Raw genomic sequence first — 27,722 nt, forward strand, 5'->3', positions numbered from 1 at the left:
CAAGCACCACCACAGGCCAGAGGACACACAGTTGCATAGGAGGCAGGCAGCAGTAGCACTGCACTGGGGCCCAGCACAGATGCTCTTAAAGGCAGGGCAGGGAAGCCTACAGTAAGAGATTTGTATCATCTTTGCTTAAAGAGTAGGATGCCCAAAGACGTGGAGAAACTAGTGGTCAAGGAGCTAGTACCTGTTGGAATGCTCTGTGTTGGGCTTGTGAGCTGGCATGGACACCTTCCCCCTCACACCACAGGCCTCTCTTGGCCTGCCAGGGCCCCTTCCCACTTTGCCATTTCCCTCTCCTGGCAAGTAGTGGCCCCAAACTGATCCTCAAAGTGCTCCCACATGGGAGAGAGGCTAGTCCTGCTCTACGGACTGGACCTCCAGCTACTGCCCATCTTGCTGCTACCTTCCTCCCTTTGTCAAGCATGGGGTTTGAGTGCAGGACTAAGCAAACAGCACAGGGAGTGTTCCACAGTCATGGTCAAACTACTGCTATCTTGATGTCTCTCCCAGAATTCTAGCTCATCTGCTTTCCCCATTCTTCAGCGCAATGCCCTCCGCACATCTCATTCAAGTGCCCCCAATCTCTCTCCCAGCTGCACCACCATCCTTACCTTCCTCCTAGCTGCCTCTAGCCGCCTCCTCCTCTACTGTATCACATGGTGTCTATGCACATGTGTGCTTATCTAACATAAAAACAGTGGGTGAGATTTTCAGAAGCATTCAGCATTGGTCTAATTCATCTCTCACTTCCTTCAATGGGAGAATTTTTAGGCCAACACTGAGTGCTCTTGAAAATCCCACCTATTATGTGTCTTTCCTACATCCCATCCCACCACCACAGAAGCATTTCTAAGATGGACACTATACCAATCTGATACCCAGTATGGAATTTCACATGGGCATGGGTGAAATTATGAGCATTTTGCCTGGCATCATTATAATTCCATAACAAAGCACTGGTTCACAGAAGCAAATTTGCTTTTCTGAGGCCGGACTTTTATTGCTGCATCAGACCTGAGGGGCCTTCTAATTCTGGCAACTGAAAAAGGGACGATCAAACCCAAACCTGGCTCACCAAAAAACTCAGCCTTTGCCACCCTTTGCTAGAAGCCCCAATTTTTCAGACTTTGGAGGCCTCAAGCCAATTCTTGTACAAGCATATTGCAAACCCGTCAGCTGTACAATGATTTTTGTACAGCTCTGCTCAAGCGCCAAGGGGAAAATGTGAGGAACCTGGGAAGCTCGTGACAAAATAAGTTTCACTGCAGGACAATGCTTTATAATACATTCTTCCAAATTTGTATTAACCACATATATCTGTACACAAAGAAAAACAGAACCAATGCAAAAGTGACTCACTTGCATGCAGAGGACAGTCAAATAAATGTCTCACACCTACATGACATTTTGCTTGTGTTAAATCGGGACTAATTTTCAGCAGTTCCCTGAGAAAAATTTAAGGAAGGAAGGAAAGCACCAGGGATTCATGCAGTTCAGTCAGCAGTACCTTTCATGGCCCTAAAGCTTGCTGAGGTGATGAACAAAGCAGAATAGTCTACTTTCTTATAAGAGGCAGGCTCCCAATTAATGCAAGGTCTCAAAAAAGCACAGAACCGACTGGCTTTTAGCAAAACCTTCTTGGCAGGAAGCAGCTTATGAAGGCCTCATGCCGTGACAGTAACCTCACAAGCAATTAGTACGAGATGGGAAAGAAAAGAACAGAAATGGCTGAATCAATGGCTATTTCACCTAGCTGACTTTTTTTGGTTCCTTGAAACAGACAGACACACACTTAGGAACTGCAGCAAATTTGACATGTAACTGACAAACAAAACAAAGAGGTCAAGTCAGTGTGATGAGGTAGCTGTCATGCTCCTGGTGGCAGAAGCCAGAGTGGGTCCTTTACTCTTTGAGGAGCTGTACTGGTTTACCAGTCTTGGGCCTAGTCCAAAGTCCACTGAAGTCAGTGGGAGTTTTCCCTTGAACTGAACTGGGCTTTGGATCAGACACTTAGAAACGGACTGCACCCATCACCTCATATTTGGTGAACTGTAAACTGTAGAAAGAAGAACAGGAGTACTTGTGGCACCTTAGAGACTAACAAATTTATTAGAGCATAAGCTTTTGTGGACTACAGCCCACTTCTTCGGATCCGAAGAAGTGGGCTGTAGTCCACGAAAGCTTATGCTCTAATAAATTTGTTAGTCTCTAAGGTGCCACAAGTACTCCTGTTCTTCTTTTTGCGGATACAGACTAACACGGCTGCTACTCTGAAACCTGTAAACTGTAGCAGAGCTTACAACAACAATAACGGATCGTATCATAGTAGAGATATTAATATTTACCTGCCTCTTAGGCCAACTATATTCATTAATGAGTTCTGGAGATAGCGCAATATAATTATTAGTTCAGGATTTTTATTTTTGCAGTGCCACATATTTGATGGCTACAAATAAAATATAGAAAGAGGACTTAAATCAAGATCACTAAGGAGAGAGGATGGTTTTGAGCATCAAGAGATCTGGGTTCTATTTCCAGCTATGTCTCTGTCATATCTTGAATTAAATAGTTTAAACCTGAGTCACTAAAAAGGAACAGCTCTCACCATGTTTCTTTCCTTCCTTCGCTGCTGATTCCCTTCCCTAAACTCCCTTTCCAACGTTCTCAAGTAAAAATTGCCTACACTCACTGCATAGTACTGCACCATTGAATCAGATGGACCCACCATTACCTTGGACAAGTCTCTTAAGGACAAATGTTCAAAAATGTCTTTAAATTTTGAGTACCTTCATATCTGGGGACCCAAATATACCCCTCACTAAACTTCATCTGAAGTTGTGAGTACTCTGCACCTCTGATAGTCCAGCTGAAGTTGTCTCAAGTTTCTATCCCATCTACTGGGAGACCAGCTCTTTCAAAAACCAAGCCACTTATCTAGGTGCCCAAAGCAGGACTTAGGGTACATTTAACCCAAAATAGACATGCCAGGATTTTCAAAAAAGGATGTCTCAAGATAGGGCCCTGACATCATAAAATCACCCACATCTTCTTAAAGGGTCACTTATCTTAGGCTGGACTAGCATCCAGAGAGTGTATTACTGTATCAGGATTCTAAGGATCTTAGAACAGGCCTTTGTAAACCTATTATTCCTGCATTCATGCACTGTATTGGTTTCCTATCTGCTTTAGGGAGCAATTCAAGGTGTTGGTTTTAAGGAATATAACCTGGGACCTGGCTGCTTTAGAGACCTTTTCTCATCCTATCTACCTTCATGCTGATAGCTAACATCTGAAGCACTTCTGACAGCCCCTAGATCTGATCTTTGGAAGACTGGAGTCAGGTCATTTGCAATAGAGGACCCTCACTTGCAGGAGGGGTGGAAGAATAAGAACATAAGAACGGCCGTACCGGGTCAGACCGAAGGTCCATCTAGCCCAGTATCCTGTCTACCGACAGTGGCCAATGCCAGGTGCCCCAGAGGGAGTGAACCTAACAGGCAATGATCAAGTGATCTCTCTCTTGCCATACATCTCCATCCTTTGACAAACAGAGGCGAGGGACACCATTCCTTACCCGTCCTGGCTAATAGCCATTAATGGACTTAACCACCATGAATTTATCCAGTTCTCTTTTAAACTCTGTTCTAGTCCTAGCCTTCACAACCTCCTCAGGTAAGGAGTTCCACAAGTTGACTGTGCGCTGCGTGAAGAAGAACTTCCTTGTATTTGTTTTAAAGCTGCTGCCTATTAATTTCATTTGGTGACCCCTAGTTCTTGTATTATGGGAATAAGTAAATAACTTTTCCTTATCCACTTTCTCCACATCACTCATGATTTTATATACCTCTATCATATCCCCCCTTAGTCTCCTCTTTTCCAAGCTGAAGAGTCCTGCCTCTTTAATCTCGCCTCATATGGGACCCGTTCCAAACCTCTAATCATTTTAGTTGCCCTTTTCTGAACCTTTTCTAGTGCCAGTATATCTTTTTTAGATGAGGAGACCACATCTGTACGCAGTATTCGAGATGTGGGCGTACCATCAATTTATATAAGGGCAATAATATATTCTCAGTCTTATTCTCTATCCCCTTTTTAATGATCCCTAACATCCTGTTTGCTTTTTTGACTGCCTCTGCATACTGCGCGGACATCTTCAGAGAACTATCCACGATGACTCCAAGATCTTTTTCCTGACTTGTTGTAGTTAAATTAGCCCCCATCATATTGTATGTATAGTTGGGGTTATTTTTTCCAATGTGCATTACTTTACATTTATCCACATTAAATTTCATTTGCCATTTTGTTGCCCAATCACTTAGTTTTGTGAAATCTTTTTGAAGTTCATCACAGTCTGCTTTGGTCTTAACTATCTTGAGCAGTTTAGTATCATCTGCAAACTTTGCCACCTCACTGTTTACCCCTTTCTCCAGATCATTTATAAATAAGTTGAATAGGATTGGTCCGAGCACTGACCCTTGGGGAACACCACTAGTTACCCCTCTCCATTCTGAGAATTTACCATTAATTCCTACCCTTTGTTCCCGGTCTTTTAACCAGTTCTCAATCCATGAAAGGACCTTCCCTTTTATCCCATGACAACTTAATTTACATAAGAGCCTTTGGTGAGGGACCTTGTCAAAGGCTTTCTGGAAATCTAAGTACACTATGTCCACTGGATCCCCCTTGTCCACATGTTTGTTGACCCCTTCAAAGAACTCTAATAGATTAGTAAGACACGATTTCCCTTTGCAGAAACCATGTTGACTATTGCTCAACAGTTTATGTTTTTCTGTGTCTGACAATTTTATTCTTAACTATTGTTTCGACTAATTTGCCCGGTACCGGCGTTAGACTTACCGGTCTGTAATTGCCGGGATCACCTCTAGAGCCCTTTTTAAATATTGGCATTAAATTAGCTAACTTCCAGTCATTGGGTACAGAAGCCGATTTAAAGGACAGGTTACAAACCTTAGTTAATAGCTCCGCAACTTCACATTTGAGTTCTTTCAGAACTCTTGGGTGAATGCCATCTGGTCCCGGTGACTTGTTAATGTTAAGTTTATCAATTAATTCCAAAACCTCCTCTCATGACACTTCAATCCGTGACAGTTCCTCAGATTTGTCACCTACAAAAGCCAGCTCAGGTTTGGGAATCTCCCTAACATCCTCAGCCGTGAAGACTGAAGCAAAGAATCCATTTAGTTTCTCCGCAATGACTTTATCATCTTTAAGCACTCCTTTTGTATCTCGATCATCAAGGGGCCCCACTGGTTGTTTAGCAGGCTTCCTGCTTCTGATGTACTTAAAAAACATTTTGTTATTACCTTTGGAGTTTTTGGCTAGCCGTTCTTCAAACTCCTCTTTGGCTTTTCTTATTATATTCTTGCACTTAATTTGGCAGCGTTTATGCTCCTTTCTATTTGCCTCACTAGGATTTGACTTCCATTTTTTAAAGGAAGTCTTTTTATCTCTCACTGCTTCTTTTACATGGCTGTTAAGCCACGGTGGTTCTTTTTTAGTTCTTTTACTGTGTTTCTTAATTTGGGGTATACATTGAATTTGTCCTCTATTATGGTGTCTTTAAAAAGTGCCCATGCAGCTTGCAGGGATTTCACTTTTGTCACTGTACTTTTTAACTTCTGTTTAACTAACCCCCTCATTTTTGCATAGTTCCCCCTTTTGAAATTAAATACCCCAGTGTTGGGCTGTTGAGATGTTCTTCCCACCACAGGGATGTTGAATGCTATTGTATTATGGTCACTATTTCCAAGCGGCCCTGTTATAGTTACCTCTTGGACCAGCTCCTGCGTTTCACTCAGGACTAAATCTAGAGTTGCCTCTCCCCTTGTGGGTTCCCATACCAGCTGCTCCATGAAGCAGTCATTTAAAGTATCGAGAAATTTTATCTCTGCATTTCGTCCTGAAGTGAAATGTTCCCAGTCAATATGGGGATAATTGAAATCCCCCACTATTATTGGGTTCTTAATTTTGATAACCTCTCTAATTTCCCTTAGCATTTCATCATCACTATCACTGTCCTGGTCAGGTGGACTATAATAGATCCCTAATGTTATATTCTTATTAGAGCATGAAATTTCTATCCATAGAGATTCTATGGAATATGTGGATTCACTTAAGATTTTTACTTCATTTGATTCTACATTTTCTTTCACATATAGTGCCACTCCCCCCCCCCCCGCACAACCTGTTCTGTCCTTCGATATATTTTGTACCCCAGAATGATTGTGTCCCATTGATTGCTCTCAGTCCACCAGGTTTCTATGATGCCTATTATATCAATATCCTCCTTTATCACGAGGCACTCTAGTTCACCCATCTTGTTATTTAGACTTCTAGCATTTGTGTACAAGCACTTTAAAAACTTGTCACTGTTTATTTGTCTGCCCTTTTCTGATGTGTTAGATTCTTTTTTATGTGAATGTTTATCATCTGATCTGGCCCTTACATTATCCTCCTCCATTCTCTGCTCCTGACTATAACCTGGAGATTCTCTATCATTAGACTCTCCCCTAAGAGAAGTCTCTGTCCGATCCACATGCTCCTCTGCAGCAGTTGGCTTTCCCCCCATCTCCTAGTTTAAAAACTTCTCTACAACCTTTGTAATGTTTAGTGCCAGCAGTCTGGTTCCACTTTGGTTTAGGTGGAGCCCATCTCTCCTGTATAGGCTCCCCCCATCCCAAAAGTTTCCCCAGTTCCTAATGAAAATAAACCCCTCCTCTCTACACCATCGTCTCATCCACGCAGACTCTGAAGCTCTGCCTGCCTACCTGGCCCTGCGCGTGGAACTGGGAGCATTTCTGAGAATGCCACCATAGAGGTCCTGGATTTCAGTCTTTTCCCTAGCAGCCTAAATTTGGCCTCCAGGACATCTCTCCTACCCTTCCCTATGTCATTGGTACCTACATGTACCACGACCACCGGCTCCTCCCCAGCACTACACATAAGTCTGTCTAGATGCCTCGAGAGATCCGCAACCTTCGCACCAGGCAGGCAAGTCACCACGCAGTTCTCCCGGTCATCACAAACCCAGCTATCTACGTTTCTAATGATCGAATCTCCCATTACTAACACCTGCCTTTTCCTAGCAACTGGAGTTCCCTCCCTGGAAAGGTAACCTCAGTGCGAGAGGTAACCCCAGCACCATCTGGAAGGAGGGTCCCAACTATGGGAAGGTTTCCCTCTGCTCCCGTTGACTGCTCTGCTTCCCTGGGCCTTTCATCCTCCTCAACAGCACAGGGGCTGTCTGACCGGAGGTGGGACAATTCTACAGTGTCCCGGTAGGTAGCAGAGTTTGTGTTAATGTTTAAATTACTCAAATGCACCCAGAGGCTGTGGAGATGGATGCAGAAAATAACTCTATAATGAGAAATAAATGGGCCTGATTCTGCATTTCTTTACAGCAGTGGAGTTCAGTGGAGTTACTGCTGGTTTACATCGGTATGACAGTGGCAGATGCATCATGCTCGACATACCGAACAAGCAATTTATTACCTAGAGAGAAGGGCTTTTCCTGACAAGTGCGTGGTTCACAACTTGACCCCTTCCCAGATATGTTGGCTAAAGCGCAGCATCATGCAGCCCAGTGTATAATTTGATCCAAACTCATCCTCATTGTCGTCTGTTCTCTCCCACCAGCTGCCATGGATCATAATAAAAGAAAATGTTTCATCATTAATACCCATCACCCTTCATTCAACATGAAGAGGAGGTGAGTCTGCTGCTGCTGTCATCTCCCATTCCGCTCTCATTTCTATGCCCCTTGCCTTTGTGAGCCAGGGCTGAATTGCAGAAAAAGTTGACACTATGCTCATACTGTTTATACCAGATGGAAGGTCAGGCACACAAACACATCCTCATACTCTCTCTCTTGTTTTTAGTACTCCATGACATGTTTTTAATGTTTTGCAGCCCTGTTGGTCCCAGGATATTAGAGAGACAAGGTGGATGAGGTAATATCTTTTACTGGACCAACTTCTGTTGGACAGACACACATTTTTCAAGATACCCAGAGATCCTTTTCATACAAGATAGACCTCACCCACCTTGTCTCTCTACATGTTTTTAAGGCATGCAGTGGGCAGCAAGGCAGCAATGTCACTAAGACACCTCGTCAGGGGCGATCTTTATATTCTAAACACAAATCCTTCACATGGTGTAAATTCAATGCTAGAAAGGGGGAAATAAAAGAGAGCTGAAGACTGAGCAATGTTGGAAGATCCAGAGCAGGGATAAGCCAGTCAGAAAGAGTGTGTACGTGATAAAGTGTATCTTGCACTGATTTGGCATTTAGCGATTGTGTAAAATGAGTGTAAGATTCACAGAGTGTATCTAAAGTGGATCTTGCACTGATTTGGCATTCAGCGATTGTGTAAAATGAGTGTAAGATTCACAGAGTGTATCTAAAGTGGATCTTGCACTGATTTGGCATTCAGCGATTGTGTAAAATGAGTGTAAGATGCACAGAGGAGTTGGAGAGAGGATCCCATGGAAATAGGCAGTGATCCCAGCTAATGGCATTGCAAGCCCATTTTATTGAGATATTTGAAGCTCTGCAACTTTCTTCTGTCATTAACTGAACTTTTCCAAAGTTCCACAGTCTGGGTCTTACCCTGGGGCTGGCTTTTCATGCTCTTTACATACTTTGCACTTTCATAGAATCCGAGAATTTTAGGGCTAGAAGGGACCTCAAGAGGTCATCTAGTCCAGTCCCCTGCACTGAGGCAGAACTAGGTATACTTAGACCATCCCTGCAAGGATCTCAAAGCACGTTACAAAGGCGTGAATATCGTCAGCCCCATTTCACAGAGAAATACACCACGGCACCAAGCAGTTAAGGGAATTACCCAAGTCACACAGGAAACCTGTAGCAGGTCAAGGAATTGAACCCAGATCCCTGAGTCTTAACCACAAGAACAACCTTCTGCTGTACACAACAGCAGGACCTGATCAAGAAAGGACCAGTGACAGTAGCAATGTGTCTAGCAATTGTTCTCTATTGATTCTTTAAGGGGAAGCAGCTGCATTATTTTTAAATTAAAAAATAATTTAATTTAATTTAATTTAGTCAAATACAGACCTAGAGGCTTAAAATTATATTTGCTCTGTAGCAGATTTCCTGTTCTCCACTGCATAATGTTGAGTTTCTGTAATAAAGACACTCTTATCCTCCAGAAATTTCAAGGTTCCAGGACTGTAGGACCAAATTCTGCCCTCAGAAATAGCATAATTTCCACTGAAATATGAGATTGTATCTGTAGGTAAAATTTGAGCCTGGTGCTAGAAAACCAGAAATTGACAAAATGACCCTACCTCCAATATCACTGGTTTTAACCTGAACAGTATATGTGGTATTCTCCATCATCTGCTCTTCATTTATCACTGCAGGCATCTCGCACACAAGAGCTCCCTTAGCATTTCTGAGCTTGGACAACCATTCGCTGTATGTAAACGTGGTCACTTCTTGATTCGACAGGTTCTTCATGATGATCTGGGGAAACGAAGGAAATTTCAGCCACGGTTAAAATAAGGGCAGAGATAAGGCTTAGAAGTAGCACTGTGCAGTTGAGAGCGGATAGCATGTTTGGTAGAACTCTGGCCACAGACCAGCACTGAGTCTAACACACACGTATTCAGGTCACCAGCTCCTTTTGAGCAACTTTTACTGGTCTCATGATGGTTCCAGTGGGATGGGAGAAGTACTGTGTGCTGTTCTTGAGCTAATCCTCTCCACAAGGCTGGACCTTCGTATGATGGAAAGGCAACGGAAGAATTGGAGAGGTATTCCAGAGGACACCAAACAAAAATCTACGGCTTACTTTGGAGGGGGGCAAGGCAAACAACAGTTTATATGACTAACTGGCAGAAGCAGAAAGAACACAGAAGTGAAGCAGCGCATCAGGAAGTGCTAAGCGGCTGCATGAGCCCCCGCAAGAGGAGGTTGGCATGGTGCTGCTTGATCGGCATATGGCAGTGTTGCCAAACTAGAGAGATTTAAAAAAAAAAAAGCAAATGTCAATTGAAACAGAAACTCATGCAATAATTTATCTTCAATGTAAGACGCAACCAAACCCTGTTCCCAGGACTCGTGATCCCGTGCCCCACACATACATTCTGGCACCATTGTGAGTTGCATCATATCCTGACAAAAACTTACAGGAAAATACTTGGTGGGGAACAGCCAGGCCTGGATTCACAAAGGGACTCCGGCATTGTGATGCAAAGCATTGCAATGCCTAACTTTTGGGCACCTAGAAAAATCACAGCACAACACTGCAATCCCTGAAGCCTGAGTTAGGTGTCTAGGCTCCCCTATACAATGACTGGGGAGAGGTAAGCACTTTAGACTGCAATCCACAAAAGTCAGCATGGTAGGCAGAGAGCTGCCTAAGCTAATGAATGGGAGATGCTGATGAGAGGGGTCTTTCTGAAGCCCCAGCCCTCTCATGGGAATAGGTGCCTAAGTCCATGCTGGAAGGAGTCACCGATCGCTGCTAGCAATCCCTCTCCTGGAGTATGGCCGCTAAAGTCATTCCTTGTGAGCATGATTTAGGCACCTGCCTCCCTCCACACAAGATGTGCAGACAAGGAAGTGGTAGTGTCACCCACCTAATAATTTTTTGCACAATGGTTAGAAGACTCACCTGGGGTGGGGGAGACCGCAGTTCAATGCGACCCTCTGCCTGAGGGGGAGAATGGATTTGAACAGGAGTCTCCCACCTCGCAGGAGCATGCTCTACCCACCCTGATGTGGGCTAGTCTGATGTTGGGGAGCTCCCTCAATTTCTCCTCTTGAAGCTTCCATTCATTTCAATGGCAGTTAGGAGGCTAAGTACCTTTAAGGAGCTAGGCCTCAGTGCCCATGGGTTGAGCCCAATGTTATTTTCATTGCATTTGGATCAGAAGGGTTAGGATCCTAGCATTGAGGTGGGGCTCTTTTTGTTTGTTCTCTGTTCTTTTTGTTGAGAGCATTGGCTGCTGGCTTGCCAACGCCAGTGGGGCAATGGATTGTGTTTCAACTATTTTTCAGCACAGCCCCTTAAGGCTCTGATGTGAATATTTAAATGTTTGTACATCTAAATATATTAATAAGTGATAGTTGACCCTATTAGGATTTTGACGGGAACGTCAGTATCTCTATAAGAGGGTGGCCTTCTCCTTTAAGGATCAGGAGACCTGGAGCTAGCTAGTCAGCCCCTCCCCTGCCCCCGTGCCCTAATTAGCTGCCGCAGGGTCAGGAGACAGCCTGAAACTCCTGGGTCTCAAACAAGGACTAAGAAAAATCAGTTTGTGGGAGGAGCCACAAGTCTGGGCTCTTGTGGAAGGCTCTGAAAGGACTCCAAGGAAGTAGCCTGGGAGTCTGGGCTCTACCCAGAGCAGGGAAGATGGAAAGGTAACCAGGGCCGGCTCCAGGCACCAGCTTACCAAGCAGGTGCTTGGGGCGACCACTTCGGAGAGGGGCGGCACGTCCAGCTGTTCAGCGGCAATTCGGCGGACGGTCCCTCACTCCTGCTCGGAGCGAAGGACCTCCCGCCGAATTGCCGCTGCAGATCACGATCGCGGCTTTTTTTGTTTGTTTGTTTGTTTGTTTGGCTGCTTGGGGCGGCCAAAACCCTGGAGCCGGCCCTGAAGGTAACCCAGCGTAGCTGAGCTTGTGAGAGGGGAAGAAGCTTGACAGACAATCATAAAATCATAGAAGATTAGGGTTGGAAGAGACCTCAAGAGGTCATCTAGTCCAACCCCGTGCTCAAAGAAGGACCAATACCAACTAAATCATCCCAGCCAGGGCTTTGTCAAGCCGGGCCTTAAAAACCTCTAAGGATGGAGATTCCACCATCTCCCTAGATAACCCATTCCAGTGCTTCACCACGCTCCTAGTGAAAAAGTTTTTCCTAATATCCAATCTAGACCTCCCCCACTAGAACTTGAGACCATTACTCCTTGTTCTGTCATCTGGTACCATTGAGAACAGCCAAGCTCCATCCTCTTTGGAGCCCTCCTTCAGGTAGTTGAAGGCTATTATCAAATCCCCCCTCACTCTTCTCTTATGCAAACTAAATAAGCCCAGTTCCCTCAGCCTCTCCTCATAAGTCATGTGCTCCAGCCCCCTAATCATTTTTGTTGCCCTCCGCTGGATGCTCTCCCATTTGTCCACATCCCTTCTGTAGTGGGAGGCCCAAAAATGGACGCAATACTCCAGGTGTGGCCTCACCTGTGCTGAATAAAGGGGAATAATCACTTCCCTAGATCTGCTGGCAATGCTCCTATCATGCAGCCCAATATGCTGTTAGTCTTCTTGGCAACAAGGGCACACTGCTGACTCATATCCAGCTTCTCGTCCACTGTAATCCCCAGGTCCTTTTCTGCTACTTAGCCAGTTGGTCCTCAGCCTTTACCGGTGTATGGGATTCTTCTGTCCTAAGTGCAGGACTCTGCACTAGTCCTTATCGAACCTCATCAGATTTCTTTTGGCCCAATCCTTCAATTTATCTAGGTCACTCTGGACCCTATCCCTGCCCTCCAGTGTATCTATCTCTCCCCTCAGCTTAGTGTCATCTGCAAATTTGCTGAGGGTGCAATCCATCCCATCAGCCAGATCATTAATGAAGATGTTGAACAAAACCAGCCCCAGGACCGACCCCTGGGGCACTCCGCTTGATACTGCGTGCCAACTAGACATCGAGCTGTTGATCACTACCTGTTGAGCCTGACGATCTAGCCAGCTTTCTATCCACCTTATAGTCCATTCATCCAATCCATGCTTTTTTAACTTGCTGGAAAGGATACTGTGGGAGACTATAACAAAAGCTTTGCTAAAGTTAAGGTATATCACATCCACCGCTTTCCCCATATCCACAGAGCCAGTTGTCTCATCATAGAAGGCAATCAGGTTGGTCAGGCATGACTTGCCCTTGGTGAATCCATGTTGACTGTTCCTGATCACCTTCCTCTCCTCCAAGTGCTTCAAAATGGGTTCCTTGAGGAACGCTCTATTCCAGAGCAGAGAGACTTAAAGGGAGTTCAGAAGGTGGAGTCCAAGGGGAGCAAAAGAACTGCTGCCAACTCCAGCCTGTGTGAGGAAAGCTGAGAGGACCCACCTCAGAGGAGTCAATGGAGCAGGGAGCGCCTGCAATGCCATTATTGGCCAGCAGGGGGTGTTATAGGGCAGGCACACCCTGTGACAATCCTTCACTTTAAAAAAAAAAGGTGTTTCAGGAATAGTGTGTATAAATACAGCCCCAGTAGTCTGCTGTGTAGTTAGGTGAATACCATCACTGGCAGGAGCCTTAATCTGCACCCAAGCAATTTTGCAATTTTATTTTGCTCTGAGTACTGTAATGGAGAGGTTTGGTAACTCAGTCATTTCAATTTACCTCTCCCCACATCTCCCAGAAGAGAGCAGCCTGAACAGCTTCCCCCGGGGGGCCTGCAGACTCCCCAATGTACACAAACCAACGCTGGGGTAATTGCCCTTGTGCTTATACTTTAAAGTGCCCAGCACACGTGTAGAAGAATCCATAACGAGGTTCTGATTCTGTGATTGTTCTCATTAGGACACTGAAAAAGGAAAGAGAATAACCCCCTCTTCATTGCAAAGGGAGAACACTTGCGGGCTCTGCTTTGAATGAACGGTCTCAAACTCTCGCGGAATTTTTATAATATAAAGGAAAATTCTAACCAAACAATGTCAACTCAGATGGTTGCTTTCAGGATGGTTTGTAGGTATTGGGCAATGCAAGGAGTGCTTTATTAAGGCAGCTTCATAGCAGACGGGGCATGGATTGTACAACCCCCAATGAATCAAATGTCCAGATTTTTAACCCTAACCCGAACAGTTTCCCATTCTCTCACTCAGCAAATCCTCATCTCCTCCCATTACTTCCCAACCCTCTACCTCACCTCCCAGAGCCATTGGGATGCTTTACCTTCGCTAGCAGGATCCTTGGAGGGGACTCATCAGTAGGGGATATGTATAACCATTGAGGCACTAGGTGGAGCTGCCATGTGGCCCAGAACCCAACAACAGCAGGAGAGTTGTAAAAAGTGGCCTCTAATTTTGAGTGCTTTGAATGTTGGGTCTTCTGACTTCAGCCACCCAGGGCCTGATCTCCTGAAGTGCTGAGCACCCACAATTCCCGTTGGTGATATAGGTGCCCAACATTCTGAAAAATCAGGCCTTAAGTGTCTCAAAATTGCATCACCCCAAATCAGGTGCAAGTTTTGAATTTTTCCCTAAGCTCTTCAGAGCTTTCAACCCCTTACTGTATAGCCCCAGTGCTGCAAACTGTTGTGTGCGCACATAGGGATCTTTTTGCAGAACTGGGGACTAAGTTTGTAAAATGGCATGTTAATATCTGGGGATCTATAAATAACAATGAACAATGATGGCTACTGCTCAACATGCTATGCATCAAGATCTTGATCCCATTCATATTTGAAGTCATAATTTAAAATCCATTTTTAAATATTTTAAGTCTTACTTTTAAATCCGTTTGCATTTTTAATGCAGTTTGGATCTTAAGTATCCGGTTATTTACCCCACTGAGCTTCTGAATGGGGGGTTGCAACGTATCTCAAATAGAGAAAAAGAATTATGAAGAAAAATATCTTTTCTGCTGGTAAATTGAGAGGTTTAGCTATGTACATCTTTGAAGCATTTTAATTGGTGTTTATACACTTCTATTTCTAGTAAACTAAAAGCGGCATAAATTATGATCAGCGAACTGTTTACAAAAAGACCAAAGAGAATGAAAAAGAACGTTTATTGTTATTTCAACAGAACAAGAAAACTGAGAATGTCCTATGGCTAAATAGAGCAACAAATGGTTAATTATGGGGTTGATAGCTTAATCTAGCTTCTCATTTCACCATGCTAGTTAGCACTAACTGTGAACCATCTGTCTGAGATTTTAGCAATATCCCCACATGTATTTCATGATGTGGTTTTAATATGCATTGCTGAGAAATGGTTCAGATCAGTTTTCATGTCACACCAAGCTACATACATTTTCCAATTCGGAATACAAATCAGGACACACAATGGCTCCCTCCTCCTGTTTTATGGATCACTCCTGTCCTGGTTCACTTGTTGAGAATGTCATGTTGTACTTTTACCTCAGGAAAAAAGAATCAATAAAGAATGTTCCAAAAATTGCACTATAGCTAACAGAGAAGTTCAGCTTTCTCAGCTTCTTTCCCCTCTCCTGTATTTGTGTACTAAAAAGGAGATGAGGGCAAGATTTTTACACACGCCCACATGGCTTAGGACCCTAAACCCCATTTTCAAAAGCATTTCAAAAGAATTTGGTGCATTAGTTGTTTGTCTGTCTCCGTGGGTATGTCTACACAGGGATAAAATACCCGGGGCGTGACGGTGGCTGGCTGAGATCAGCTGACTACGGCTCACAGGGTTCGGGCTGTGGAACTAAAAATCGCTGTGTAGACATTCAGGCTTGGGAAGGAGCCCGAATTCTGGAACCCTGCACCCTGGCAGGGTCCCACAGCTCAGGCTCCAGCCCCAGTCCGAATGTCTACACAGCGATTTTTCAGCCCTGGAGCCCGAGCTCCATAAGCCCAAGTAGGATGGCCAGATGTCCCCATTTTATAGGGACAGTCCCGATTTTGGGGTCTTTTTCTTATATAGGCTCTTATTACCCCCCACCCTCTGTCCTGATTTTTCACACTTGCTGTCTGGACACCCTAAGCCCGACTCAGCTGGCCAGGGCCAGCAGCGGGGTTTTTTAATGCTTGTGTAAGACATACCCTGTGAGGCTGTGTGGCTGGTGGTTACCAGGTGAACAGGTCAGGCCAGGAGAGGTCTATTTGTTGCATCTCCATGAGGACCATGTGGCTGGGATTCTTTGATCAGATCTGGTGTTCGAAGTCTCTGATGGGGTAAAGCTAAGCAGCAAGTCTTAATATATAAGTCAGTTGCCAAGTGAACATTTAAGGAGGCGAACAGGAGCAGTAACCAAGGGAGTTTTGGAGGGAATTGGAATAGGAAGTGTGGTTCCTTCTGTTTTAGGTATGGTTCTATGCCAGGTAGTGGAATCTGAATGGCGAGAGAACAACTGCTGTGTTTTGCTTTGGATGTGCTATGTTTTCCTTTCTGCTGGAAGACAGTCAAGATTTCTGGTGCATGAAATGCAAGCTGGTGGCCATACTGGAGGACGAGATACATAGTCTGGAAGCACAAGTATCAACACTGTTTAGTGTCTGAGAAAACAAAGTCTTTTTGGACAACCAGATTCAGAAATTATTGCCACAGATTCCACATGGGGAGGGTTTTCCATTGGAGAGAGTATAAACCAAAGAAGAAGACAGGCAATTTAAGACCAAGAGGGAGGAAAGAGAAACAGGTGGCATTCAGTCCAGCTAGAGTCAGCTCAGTGAGCCAACTATCAATGAATTTATCTCTAGAAGAATGGAACAGAATGCTACAGGAGACATACTCGATGGACCTTCTTGTGATATGGTATGAAGCAATCAGCTACCAAGAGAGATTCTTCAGCTGTCCTAAGAAGACAAGCAATCATCATTGGTGACTCCATATTAAGAAGAGTGGACAGAGAATTCAGCAAGGGACTTCTTAGTTGGAGCAGCCATTGTTAAATTAACAATCCGAGGGGAGGATGGTAAGGAGGTGAATGTTGTACAAACTCAGCCTGTAATGAACAAATTGAACCAATGTGACAAAGAATGTAAAGAGAAGGAAAATTTCAATTGCTTACATACCGATGCTAGGAGACTGGGCAATAAACAATTAGAATTGGAAATGCTCACTGAGAAGAAATATGATATCATTGGTATTACTGAAACCTTATGGGACACTTTATTAGAATGTTCAAATCATTACATTGTTACAACCTGATTAGGAAGGATAGAGTGGATGAAAGAGATGGCACCTTACATTACAGATACCATTAACTTTTTTATAGTTATTGATATCTCAGAACCACTGGGACTTGAATGCAAAATCAATGCTCTAACTAACAAACCCAGGAGAGGGTACTGGTGGGGGTCTGTTACAGACCACCGAATCAAACTAACGAACAGTATGCATTACTCCTTAAGCACCTCTCTGTAATGTGAGTGGAAATAAAAATTATGTTTTCGCATCCTCAATTTGAAAATATGTTGTAGGTCTCATGCAGCCAGTAGTAAAACATCTTAGTGTTTCTAAAATTATAGCTGGTAATTTTCTAACACAAAATGCAGCCAACATAAGATGACTCTATTTCGGACCTTGCTAATGTGGATAAAGATGAATTAATCACCCCAGTGGGTGGTTGCCTAGGGACCAGTGATCATGACCTAATTATGTCTAATGTGGGCCAAAAGAAGACAGTTCCATGCAGCAGTTCTTCAAAAGGGTTAATTTCCTCAAACTGAGGAAGATGAACAAAATTGATTGGGAGGAAATTTTAGACAGAAAAATGTGAATGAAAATTGGGAGTTGTTTAAGAGGAGGATATTAGACAGCTAAAAAGCCACAATTCTACAGTCAAGAAAGAGGACAACTTTGGGTAAAAGCCCATCCTTGTTAAGTGGTGAAGGCAGCAATTAGAAAAAAAATTCCCAATACATAACAAATGGAAAAAATGGGGGGTGGAGTAGATAGCAATCAATATAAATTATAAGTTACTATGTGCAGAAAATTGATAAGGGAAGCTAAAGTCATCATGGAAAAAATCCATGGCTAGTAGGGCAAAGGAAAATAAAAAGGAGGATTTTTTTTAAAGTATATTAGGAACAAAAGAAACCCTAACAAAAATATAGGACCATTACTAAATGAAGATGGAAAACTTGTTAATAATGATGTTGAAAACGTAGAAATGTTCAATAAATATTTCTGTTCTGTATTTGGAAAGAAGCAGGTTGATGTACTTGTATCACATGAGGAAATTGAAGTACTTTCCAATCCATTAGTAACGAAGGAGTATTAATTTAATTGGGAGTTAGGCACCTCACCTGCCTAGGCACTTTTGAATATCTCATTAGGCAGCTATCTGCATCTTGAGGTGCCTAAATACCTTTGGAAATCTGGCCCTTAGAAACCTACGGCTCTTAGAAACGTAACCTTAGAAATCTAAGTCTCATTGAAAATGTCACCAATCACTCTCTTCCCCTTAAAGAATGAAAGAAAAACTTTAGAATATTTGAGCTTGACATGCTTTGGGGAAAGCGTAGCGAGAGGGTAAGAACTCTGCCCTTACTGAATCTGCCAACTGACAAATGAGGCTCACTCAGAGTAACAGAAATGACCCTGCAATAAAAACTGTTACAACCTGAATTTGGGTTCAAATGTAGAGCAACTTTCCTGTGTCCTGAAACAATGACCATTGGGCTACAAATATACCACAAGGAAATTAGGACAGAAGAAGAAGAAGAATAGTAAATTCCCTGGCGTCTCAGGGCACATCCACACTACAGACTTAAGACAACCTATGTTAGGTTGACCAACTGTGGTGGCTGATGTCCACACTACCCTCCTTCTGTTGGTGGTGCGTGTCCTCACCAGGAGCGCTTCCACTGACTGAAGAGGGGCAGTGTGGGGGGCTGAGAGCCAGGGCTCTCAGCTATGCTCAGCTCCCCACTCCCAGCTGGGAGTGGGGGCCAGTAACCCAGGCTTCCGACCTCCCCATTCCCAACTGGGAGCAGGGGCCAGCCATCCAGACTTCTCACCTCCCCGCTGAGAGCTGGGGCCAGCCATCCAGGCTTCTCACCTCCCCGCTGAGAGCTGGGGCCAGCCATCTGGGCTTCTCACCTCCCCGCTGGGAGCTGGGGCCAGCCATCCGGGCTTCTCACCTCCCCGCTGGGAGCTGGGGCCAGCTGCCTGGGAGTGGAGAGCCGGGTGGGCGCAGCCTGGCGGGGAGCCGGGGGCAGCTGGCTCTAGTTGCCCGGCTTTCTTGCCAATTTCACAGCTGCAGCACGGAGCTCCGAAATTGAGAAGACCGCCAAGAGTGTCTGCAGCTGTGAAACTGACAAGAAAGCCAGACACTCCACCCCTTCCCGCCCCCTCCCCTGAGCCTGCCATGCCCTCACTCCTCCCCCCCCCACCCCCAGAGTCTCCTGCACGCCACGAAACAGCTGATTGGGAGGTGTGGAGAGGGAGGGGGGGTGCTGATCGGTGGGGCGGCTGGTGACGCTGGGAATGGGGGGGAGAGAGGGTGTTGATGGGGGGCTGCTGACACATAACTGTGGAAGAAGCAGCATGTGCCCCCCTAAGTATCTGCTGTCAGTGATACATATGGTGATGGCCTTTGCTACATCCCATATTTGAAAACCCCAATGCAGTGCTGTCCCATCTGCTTATTGATCCCTCTTCCCAGTGCTCCTGCCTGGCGCCTGATTCCCGTGTGTGTGTAGTAGGAATGGAAAGACGCTTCCTACAGCCGCCCATGTTTAAACCATGATTCATTACTGAGAAAATATAGCAAGAGTAACTATTACTGTAGGGCCTACAAACAGGATACTCTATTTTACTCATTTTGATGAGTGAACATTAGCACAGTTCATATAGATCTGCTGGATCCACAGATCATGCACGTGCATTAGCAATAATCCATAGTTGCCATATGAAAAAAGAAAAAAAAATGGCATGGGGGGAGGGAGATGCATTCCACTTTTACAGGATTTACAGTTGCCCAGAAGTGTCTTTTTATAATGTACCACCCAACTCAGCTGGTGCTATTTACCAACACTTGCTAGTGAATGATAATTTCTTCAATACAGACAGAGCAGCTCCGTTTTTCTAGAAGCTCTCACTACATCATACAGTCCATAACATATTGCAGGTGCACTGGCACTGAGCCAGCGTTCTTTCCTAGTGAGGAAGACAGATGTTTAACAGCAGAGAGGCCATTTGGGTAAAGTTATACCTTGCATTTGTTTCCCTCCCGCACCCCGCAACCTCCTGGTCTCAGATTCTGCCGGGACAAGAATTCAGAAATGGAAAGGAAAGAAACACTACAAGAATGTTAGTTATGGTGTGAATGAGAAAGGCAACTGTTCCTACTCACAGCTTGGTCCCTTTCTGTTCTCCCCCCACTAGGGCTCGGGCCTCGACACAACAGAGTTCAGATTTGTGTACTGCAGGAAATAACCACGTTACCTTTTCCAGGAACCAGTCTGGGCGTGTCCCCTTTCCATCAGTCCGGATCCTCATCTTCCTGAGTGGTGCAATATCTGCAATCTCCATGATAAAAGTGTCCTCCTGACCTCTCTCAAATCTGGAGAAATTAAAAGGTCACGCAGGTTTTGTATTATCTGGCTTGGTTTCCTGTGCTGATGCATTCACCATGCGCTGTGCATACTACAGCTCAAACCAAACCAGCAACCTCAGTAAAAATGATTGTAAACCACCCGTTCTATGTGCACTGTTTTGGACTTAAGTTTTCCACTCTGGTTATTGCATGCTAGCATGGTTCTGGCAAGCTTCCCCTGCCCAGTTTGGACAGGAATTCTTTTCCCCTGAGAATTAAGACAATCCAAACCCCGCTGTAGGTTGCCCAAGCTAATCTACAGCCTGGCTCATTACCCTGGTTGTAACACAGATATAACTACGTTTACATGGTGTACATGCAAACCGTGTTACTAGTAAAGACGGGACAAAACTACAAACCCCATCTACATATTCCCAAACTTTTTGAGAGATTGACTCTGGAATTGAAGTTTGCAGATTGAGGCCATCTCCTGTTACACCTGGGGCAGGCTAGCGTTTGGGAACTCGGCCTCAAGCCATCGGTTGTATTCTGTCATGCTGTTGCATTACAGGGAGAAGAGGGTATAGGGAACATTGGCCTTTGCTGCTGAGGAGCAACAGGGGAAAAAAGGGCCAACTAATGGGCTGGAATGTGCATCTTGAATGACGTAGTACATTGGTTAAGTGTATGTCTAGTTCCCCAGCTGCTTAGGATCTATGCTTACAGTGAGAAATCCTGGCCCCATTGAAGTCAGCAGGAGTTTAGCCTTTGAATCAAGAGGGGCCACTGTTCGCCTATAGTGCGAAGCATGTGTTATTGCAGGCTCTCTACAGCCAATGCATCCCCCAGGGAGGCCCACCCTGTAATATCCCACACAGGCTGGCAGAATTGCTGTAGACCTACAAGAAAATAGCCAACTACTAATCACTAGCTAGCATGGCAGTTGGAGATAGGTCATAAACTATCCCCCCAAACACCAGTGGAACGACCAGCCACCACTCTGGCTCCTCTACTTATGTGTTGTATGGTCTTCCCCTTTGTCCAGCATTTAAAAGTTCTGACGGTGAGCTTTTTTAGGGACCAGGGCATGTGTTTGGACACAGCTTTGTACACTGTGGGCACTACTACAGCCTAGATAATCGATAGTAATGGTACCCCATTTCTGGCAGTGGGCTGTACCTGCTACCAGCTGTGCAACTCTGTGATATGAGGGGGAAATTTCTTTTCAACCTCTGGTCAGATTACACCCTATAGAATAAATCTGATTATCCCTGAGCCATCATCTCAGCCTGCATAGCTGCAGATGCTACCAATAGTTTTGGCATGCGCTGCAAAATTTTCATCCAGACTTTAACTTCCCCAGACTTACAGAGGCATCAGGTGTGGGGTTTGGACTCAGGTCCATTTCTAATTATTAATGATTAAATTTACCTCACCCTCACCCTTTTGAAAACGTGTGCTATGTTCTTTGCCTCAGTGCCTTTCTCTGGTAGTGAGTTCCAAGGTTCACGATACACTGCAAAATAATATTTCCTTTCATGCCTGATGTGGATTGATTCTCCAGTTTCTAACTTTATAAGACAAAATGAAAAGGAGTAAACCATCACTTTTCATTATGGACACCGTTGTTCGTAAAGCTTTATGCCCCATCACACTTCTGTCCTTTCCAGGCTAAATAACTCTAGTCTAAGCAGTCTCCCATCATCCCGTTCTTTCAACCTGCTGTCATCAGTCAATATCCTGTTCAGAATTTGTAGGTTTCATATCCAACCCATTACTCACAAGAACTCATTACGCTGTAGGGAAACAATCACCCTAAGGAGATGGACTGGAGGACCTAATAGGTCTTTCCTATCCCTAATTTATATGAGCATGAACATAAGAATTGTAAATCTGAATAAAAACTGGGGGTGATAATACTGGAGGAGATAAAGTATTTAGCAAAATGTCTTCTTCAGAACACTGAACCATTTGTCTGCCGGATTTCATTAAGTTTTCCTATCCATGCCTCTACCTATAAATATTTCTATTGCCTAGAAGTCTTGGCAATAAACAGTAATGTAACTAAAATCGCCTTAAATCTGTGACAGGTTAGAGAGTTGTTTCTTTGTAAGGTGGCGAGCTCCTGTCAATGAGCTGGTACTGGATGGCCCCAATAAATATGAACAATCTTGTCTCTTTTAACAATCTTGTATTCAGTGCCTTCTCCTCCCTCCCTCTCTGTCCAGTTGTGTGATGACTACGGATGTTTCCGTATGGGACTTGAATCAATGGAAGTTTGTGTTGTGAATTGCTGGACTGAGAGACAACAGGAATTACAAGTAAACAGGCAATGTGCACCTTGTGTAAAGTTCCCTTTTGCTGAGGGTGTTAAGGACAGCCATGGCAATGCAAGTAATAGGCAGGTTACAGCAATCTTGGGTCTGGAATGAGGGCCTGCAGTTGGGCCTGGAGCAGCTAGCTAACAGCAGTTGACACCCCTAATCAGCTAGATGGTCCTATTGCTGGAGTGGCATTGCCAGGACTGCTCTGAAGACCACTAGTAGCACTCAGCCAGGGGATGCTCAATGTGTATGCCCACAGCGTCAATCGCTCCTGTACCTGCCTTGTTCTCAGCCTTGCTCCAGTCCTGTTCCTGCCTTGCTCCTACCCTGCTCCAGTCCACTCCAGCCCTACTCGGTTTCTGACTCCTGGTTCCTGACCCTCAGCTCTGGCTCCTGGATCTTGACTCTAGCGCTAGGCTGGACAGTGGCTGCTCCAAGCAGTAGGCTTGACTACCCATGCCCTGGTCTGTGACATCTTGTGGCAGAGCTACAGTGTGGGCAAAGCTGCTTTATATATTGCACACATTAGCTGTTATTCCTTGAGAGCCATTGTACAGCCAGCTGCGTCAGTTGCTTTTCACTATGTTTTGAGGGGCCCTGTCCTGAAGATAGGCCTCTGTGGTGACTCACGGCACACAATGTAGTATGTGGTGGAAAGGTCTCTTTAAAATTAGTCATAGAAGCTCTGTGAGCCTCCCTCAGTAGTTACAATAATGTAAGTTATTTCTCGGCTTATTCAGTCAACTGGGGGAGTTTGGGATATCTAGAGCTATCTTGAAGGACTCCTCTCCAGTGACTGGGAGTCTCTTCCCATCCCTCATAGGCATTTTCAGCTGACATGGGACTGGTTTTGTTTCTTAAACAAGAAAAACAACGGTCCCCCCGGGGTTGCACATTGGGCTTAAAACACCGGAAGACAGACCAGCTAAGCGTAGGGAGCTGCAAAGGGCAGCAGGCAGGGGAAGCTCATCTGCTGGTGCTCTTAGGTTAAAAGCACCTGAGCATGCCTGGAAACAAACTGTCTTTTGCATATCTCTATCTGGATCCAAAAGCTATGACACTCTGTCGCCTGCATGGCTCGGAAGGGAGCATATCCACTCTGCTGGGTTGGATCCTTTGAAGATGATGCAGAGATTTTAGGCAGGGGTCAATGCGTTCTACCTTTCCAAAACAAAGCAACAGCACCCTTCTCGTTGCATAACGAAATAAAGGACGGCGTCAAGGTCATTTGAACATACTTGCCCATGGAACTATTCCTTACTGGCATCTGCAAGTATAACGTCTCTTCATCATCCTGCCCACAGAGCTCTTCTTTTCAGTAACCCTAGTCAGTGCGCGATACCCAGAATCAGAACTCAGTCAGTTAACGTGCGATAAGGCAAAAAAGGTCCGGTGTCCCCGACAGCAAACTGGGTCTAAAGTCTAGGGCTGGATCCTTGGATCCTGCAGCACTCTGGTGGGGCAGCCTGGAAACGCTGTAGCAGCTTCGTATAAATATTAAAAATTGAGGGGGTTATTTAATTAAAATTGAAATGGAATATTATAATCATTGCTGTCGTCCCTGTGATATTCATTCCATGCTGTCCTCACATTTTGACAAGGTACCACTGGATGGCAGAAGTTATCAGAGGGGATGCTGGAGGTTTTGGCAGCTGAGTAAGGGTCAGTTAGAACTTTAAGCACCTGGGGAGGCGATGGAGTCAGATTAGGACGATGGGGTAAATATTTTAGCTGTGTCCGTGAAAGTAATCATTAGTGAAATAGTTACAAAGGTTATCTTGAGGCTACAGAGTACACCACCCCTTGGTAGGGGTGGGTCAGTCCACACCTTTCTGTCAGACTGTCAGCAGAATTACAGTGTCGGTTTATGTTCAATTTGTGAAAGATAAATTTAGAAAACCCCCAAATCTTAGATTCTCCTGCAAAGGTGGATTCCACATCAGATACTGCCCCTATGATACCATGGAATATATAGGATCCTGGCTGAAGCTGACTCAAGACTTTAGTAATCACACTTTTCCTTAAACTGTCTAGTTTTAAGACTGCACAGAAACAGGATAAACTCCAAGACTTGTGCAAATGCCAAAGGATGATATATCATTTGTTGCACAGTATATTTCTTCCTACTGCTCTGTTAAGTCCAATACCACAACTTGGAAATGGTCAATGGCCCTTTTGCCATTTACTTCAGTGGGAGCAGGGCCCTGACTGTGTTTAAATTTGAAAGCTGAGCTTTGTTGTTGCCTGTTTTTAAGGACCAAAGAGGACAAGATACTGTACCTCTCTCCATTTTTTTCCAGCCGCATCTCCTCCGTGTTCCCGCTGGACCCAAAGAGAGTCATGTAAATATTGGTATCCGTTCCAGCATTTTGGATGTCTCCAGTCACAACTGTAACTTCATATAGAATCTGGCAAGGATTGAAACAATCATGAAGCATCTCACTACAAACAGCTGTTCTTGATCCAAACAAAAGCCTAAGCAAAAAGCTAGTCAGGCTCTGCAGTTTGTCTGCTTCTTTAAGTGCAGTTATCATAGCCCAGTACCTTTAAGACCAGTTCCCTTTATACTGATATTTTCTATTGCAAAGTTACTGGCTGAAACGTATCATGAAATATTTTCCTTTTTCATCACCTAACCCTTTTTAGTGGGTTTTGACAGCCCACACAATGTGTCTGAGTGTGAGAGAGACTCTGTTATTACTACACACATACACGCTTTGGAAGTAAGAGGCATCTGATGAACTGCAGAGGCAGGTGATAAATGGCAGTGATCATACAGCTTTGTCTATTTCACCTGCACTCTGCCCAAAAATCCATCTCCCTCTAGACTGTTCTGATATTCCAGTCCCTCAAGCAGCTTCAAACTGCTGCCACTTTAAAAAATCAACTTGCTAGGAAAATGTTTATTTCTTCTCCTCACATACAGTATCCCCCCAACCCACCTCCCCAAATGTTACTGCTCTGATGCCCTAAGTGGACAATTTTCAGTCCTGCTTCAGTGACAGGTTTAAAGCCAGATACATATCTCGCCACACTGCAAGGCAAAAACTGGCAAAGTGGAGATTCCCACTTTCCCAGTGAGATACACAGCACTTGCATCTGGCTCTGGAAGGTCCCAAGATATCAGACTTTAAAGTTGTGCCAGCTTATGCATAGGAAGCTACTTGGGGTCATTTTCAACATATTCGTTTTACTTTATTCTCTTTCTCTGAGACGTGAACAGCTGGACTCATGGAGTAAAATATTTCAAAAGCACCTAAGTGATTTAGGTCCCTGAGTCCCAATGCTCAATGGGACTTTGGATAAGCACCTAAGTGACCAAAAGTCCCTCTGAAAGTCAATGGAAGTTAGTTACCTAAGTCACTTAGGCACTTTTGCAGATGTTTTACATGGTAACTAAGGCGCTTGGGTTTATCAGTGGAGGGATATCTGAAACAGTCCCAGTACACTGTACTCCTTATTGGTGTGATATATTATGTAGGTTTTATAGGCATCAGTCATGGATGCCACATTATTCAAGAGTGTCAAAGGAATAGGAGGGAAAATAAATTAAAACTGATACATTGAAATTATGCAGCAGCTAACTGCACAGGAGGTGAAGAAAAATCATACCATTAACTATGCAAAAATGGTTAAGGGTGCCAGTCCTCACCAATGCCAACAAATTTGGAGTTTCTGATCCAAGCCATTTATAAGGAAAGATGGGACAAAATATGTTATGAACTGTTTGAAAAGTGAAACCTACACTTCAGTATTTGAACTCTCAGCTCACAGTCACCGTCCCTAATTTCCCCTAAATCTTCCAGCAAAATTCTGGCATAACATGACATATGAGATTTCAGGTGGGTGGAATTACTTTTGGAAAACTTGGCAAAGTGGTGGGCAACGCTGGGCTTTTAATGGAAAACTAGGCTTAAACCTTAATTAGCATCAATATTGATTTATGGATGACACATTAGATGATGTCTCCAGTATGAGTCTTTGAAAGCTGCCAAGGTGGAAGTTAAAGAACTGGTGGAACATTTCAGATAAAGTAGATCTTAGCCCCAGTTTTCTGCCCAAAGTCTTCTTTATGAGTGCACTAGGTTCTACTGTTGAAGACTGTGTGCAGTGGCTGTGTCTGTCAGTAAAAAATGTTATTATACTTCTGTTTGTCTGGGGTACAAAAAAGATTTAATGAGTAAATCTCATTTGGTTGGAAGTCAGGAGCAATGTATGAAATTACTGTTTTACCAGCAGGGTGATTTAGCTGTGAATATAGATTTACCAACAGAGATTTCAGACCAACACTGTATGATTGTCTCACTCGTCAACATTATTGTCTGCTAGTATTTCCATTATGAATCTTATTTCCAAGGACTGCATAATTCAGGCTTTTTTAATTTGTATTGGTTTAAAATATAGCACACAACATCTCATCTCAAATGTTTTTGTCTTTCCTAATTTTTCTAGGCTACATTTGATTTAAATCATTTGGTACTTGATTCAGAGATAAGCAAAGCTATAAAAGTCTCATGGTTTCCAGATGCTTTTTTTTAATTGAGCAAAACCAAAAAGAAATGTTTTTTGAAACACAAACTTTGTACAGAAACAAACTTCAAACTTCGTACACACAAAAAGTCACATCTTACTTTGTTAACTTTGAAATGATCTCCTGTGCATACAAAATAACAGATTAGAAATTATTTTTTTTAGAATTGTAAATAGATACAGTGCTTTATAACATGTAATGATACTAAGCAAAAATTATAAATAAATAATAAAGATACCCTTTAAAAACAAGAAACCCAAACCTCATGTAGAAAGTACAGTAATCTACAAACATATTCACTGTAATTATGTTATAATCTGTTACCATATATGGCACATACACACTTATATAGATGTAGGTTTTAATTTAATTGCTAAAGAGTAAAAAGATCTTAGAACATACCTTGTGGCCAATGGTAACACAATCTGCATCCAGGATGTTGAAGACACGTGAAGTGAGACCATCCCCGCGGTCCCTGGCCAGCCAGCATTTACAGACAAAGGTATACATGACCCCTTTAGTGGGCACAATGAGTGTTAGCTCTTCTACTAGCCAGGAGCTCTCTGGTGTGGCACCATCATGACCCAGCTATGACATTCAGACAGATAAAAACATTGACTGTTAAAGGAAATGTAGACA

At 44.0% G+C, this 27,722-nt stretch overlaps 1 protein-coding gene across 2 annotated transcripts in view; it reads right to left on the reverse strand.

Annotated features, from left to right (window-relative positions):
* The window catches only part of LOXHD1 (lipoxygenase homology PLAT domains 1), a 297,140-nt gene that overhangs the window by 33,653 nt on the left and 235,765 nt on the right, over nucleotides 1–27,722 (reverse strand). For both annotated transcript variants that reach the window (XM_065549964.1, XM_008166053.4), the window contains exons 39-42: nucleotides 27,486–27,671; nucleotides 24,833–24,960; nucleotides 20,138–20,255; nucleotides 9,337–9,514 (exon numbers count right to left, since the gene is read on the reverse strand). In XM_065549964.1, coding sequence (XP_065406036.1) covers nucleotides 9,337–9,514; nucleotides 20,138–20,255; nucleotides 24,833–24,960; nucleotides 27,486–27,671 — 610 coding nt within the window. The remainder of the gene's footprint in view (nucleotides 1–9,336; nucleotides 9,515–20,137; nucleotides 20,256–24,832; nucleotides 24,961–27,485; nucleotides 27,672–27,722) is intronic.

The sequence above is a fragment of the Chrysemys picta genome, chromosome 6 (assembly GCF_011386835.1).
Source record: "Chrysemys picta bellii isolate R12L10 chromosome 6, ASM1138683v2, whole genome shotgun sequence".
Classification (NCBI taxonomy): domain Eukaryota; kingdom Metazoa; phylum Chordata; order Testudines; family Emydidae; genus Chrysemys; species Chrysemys picta.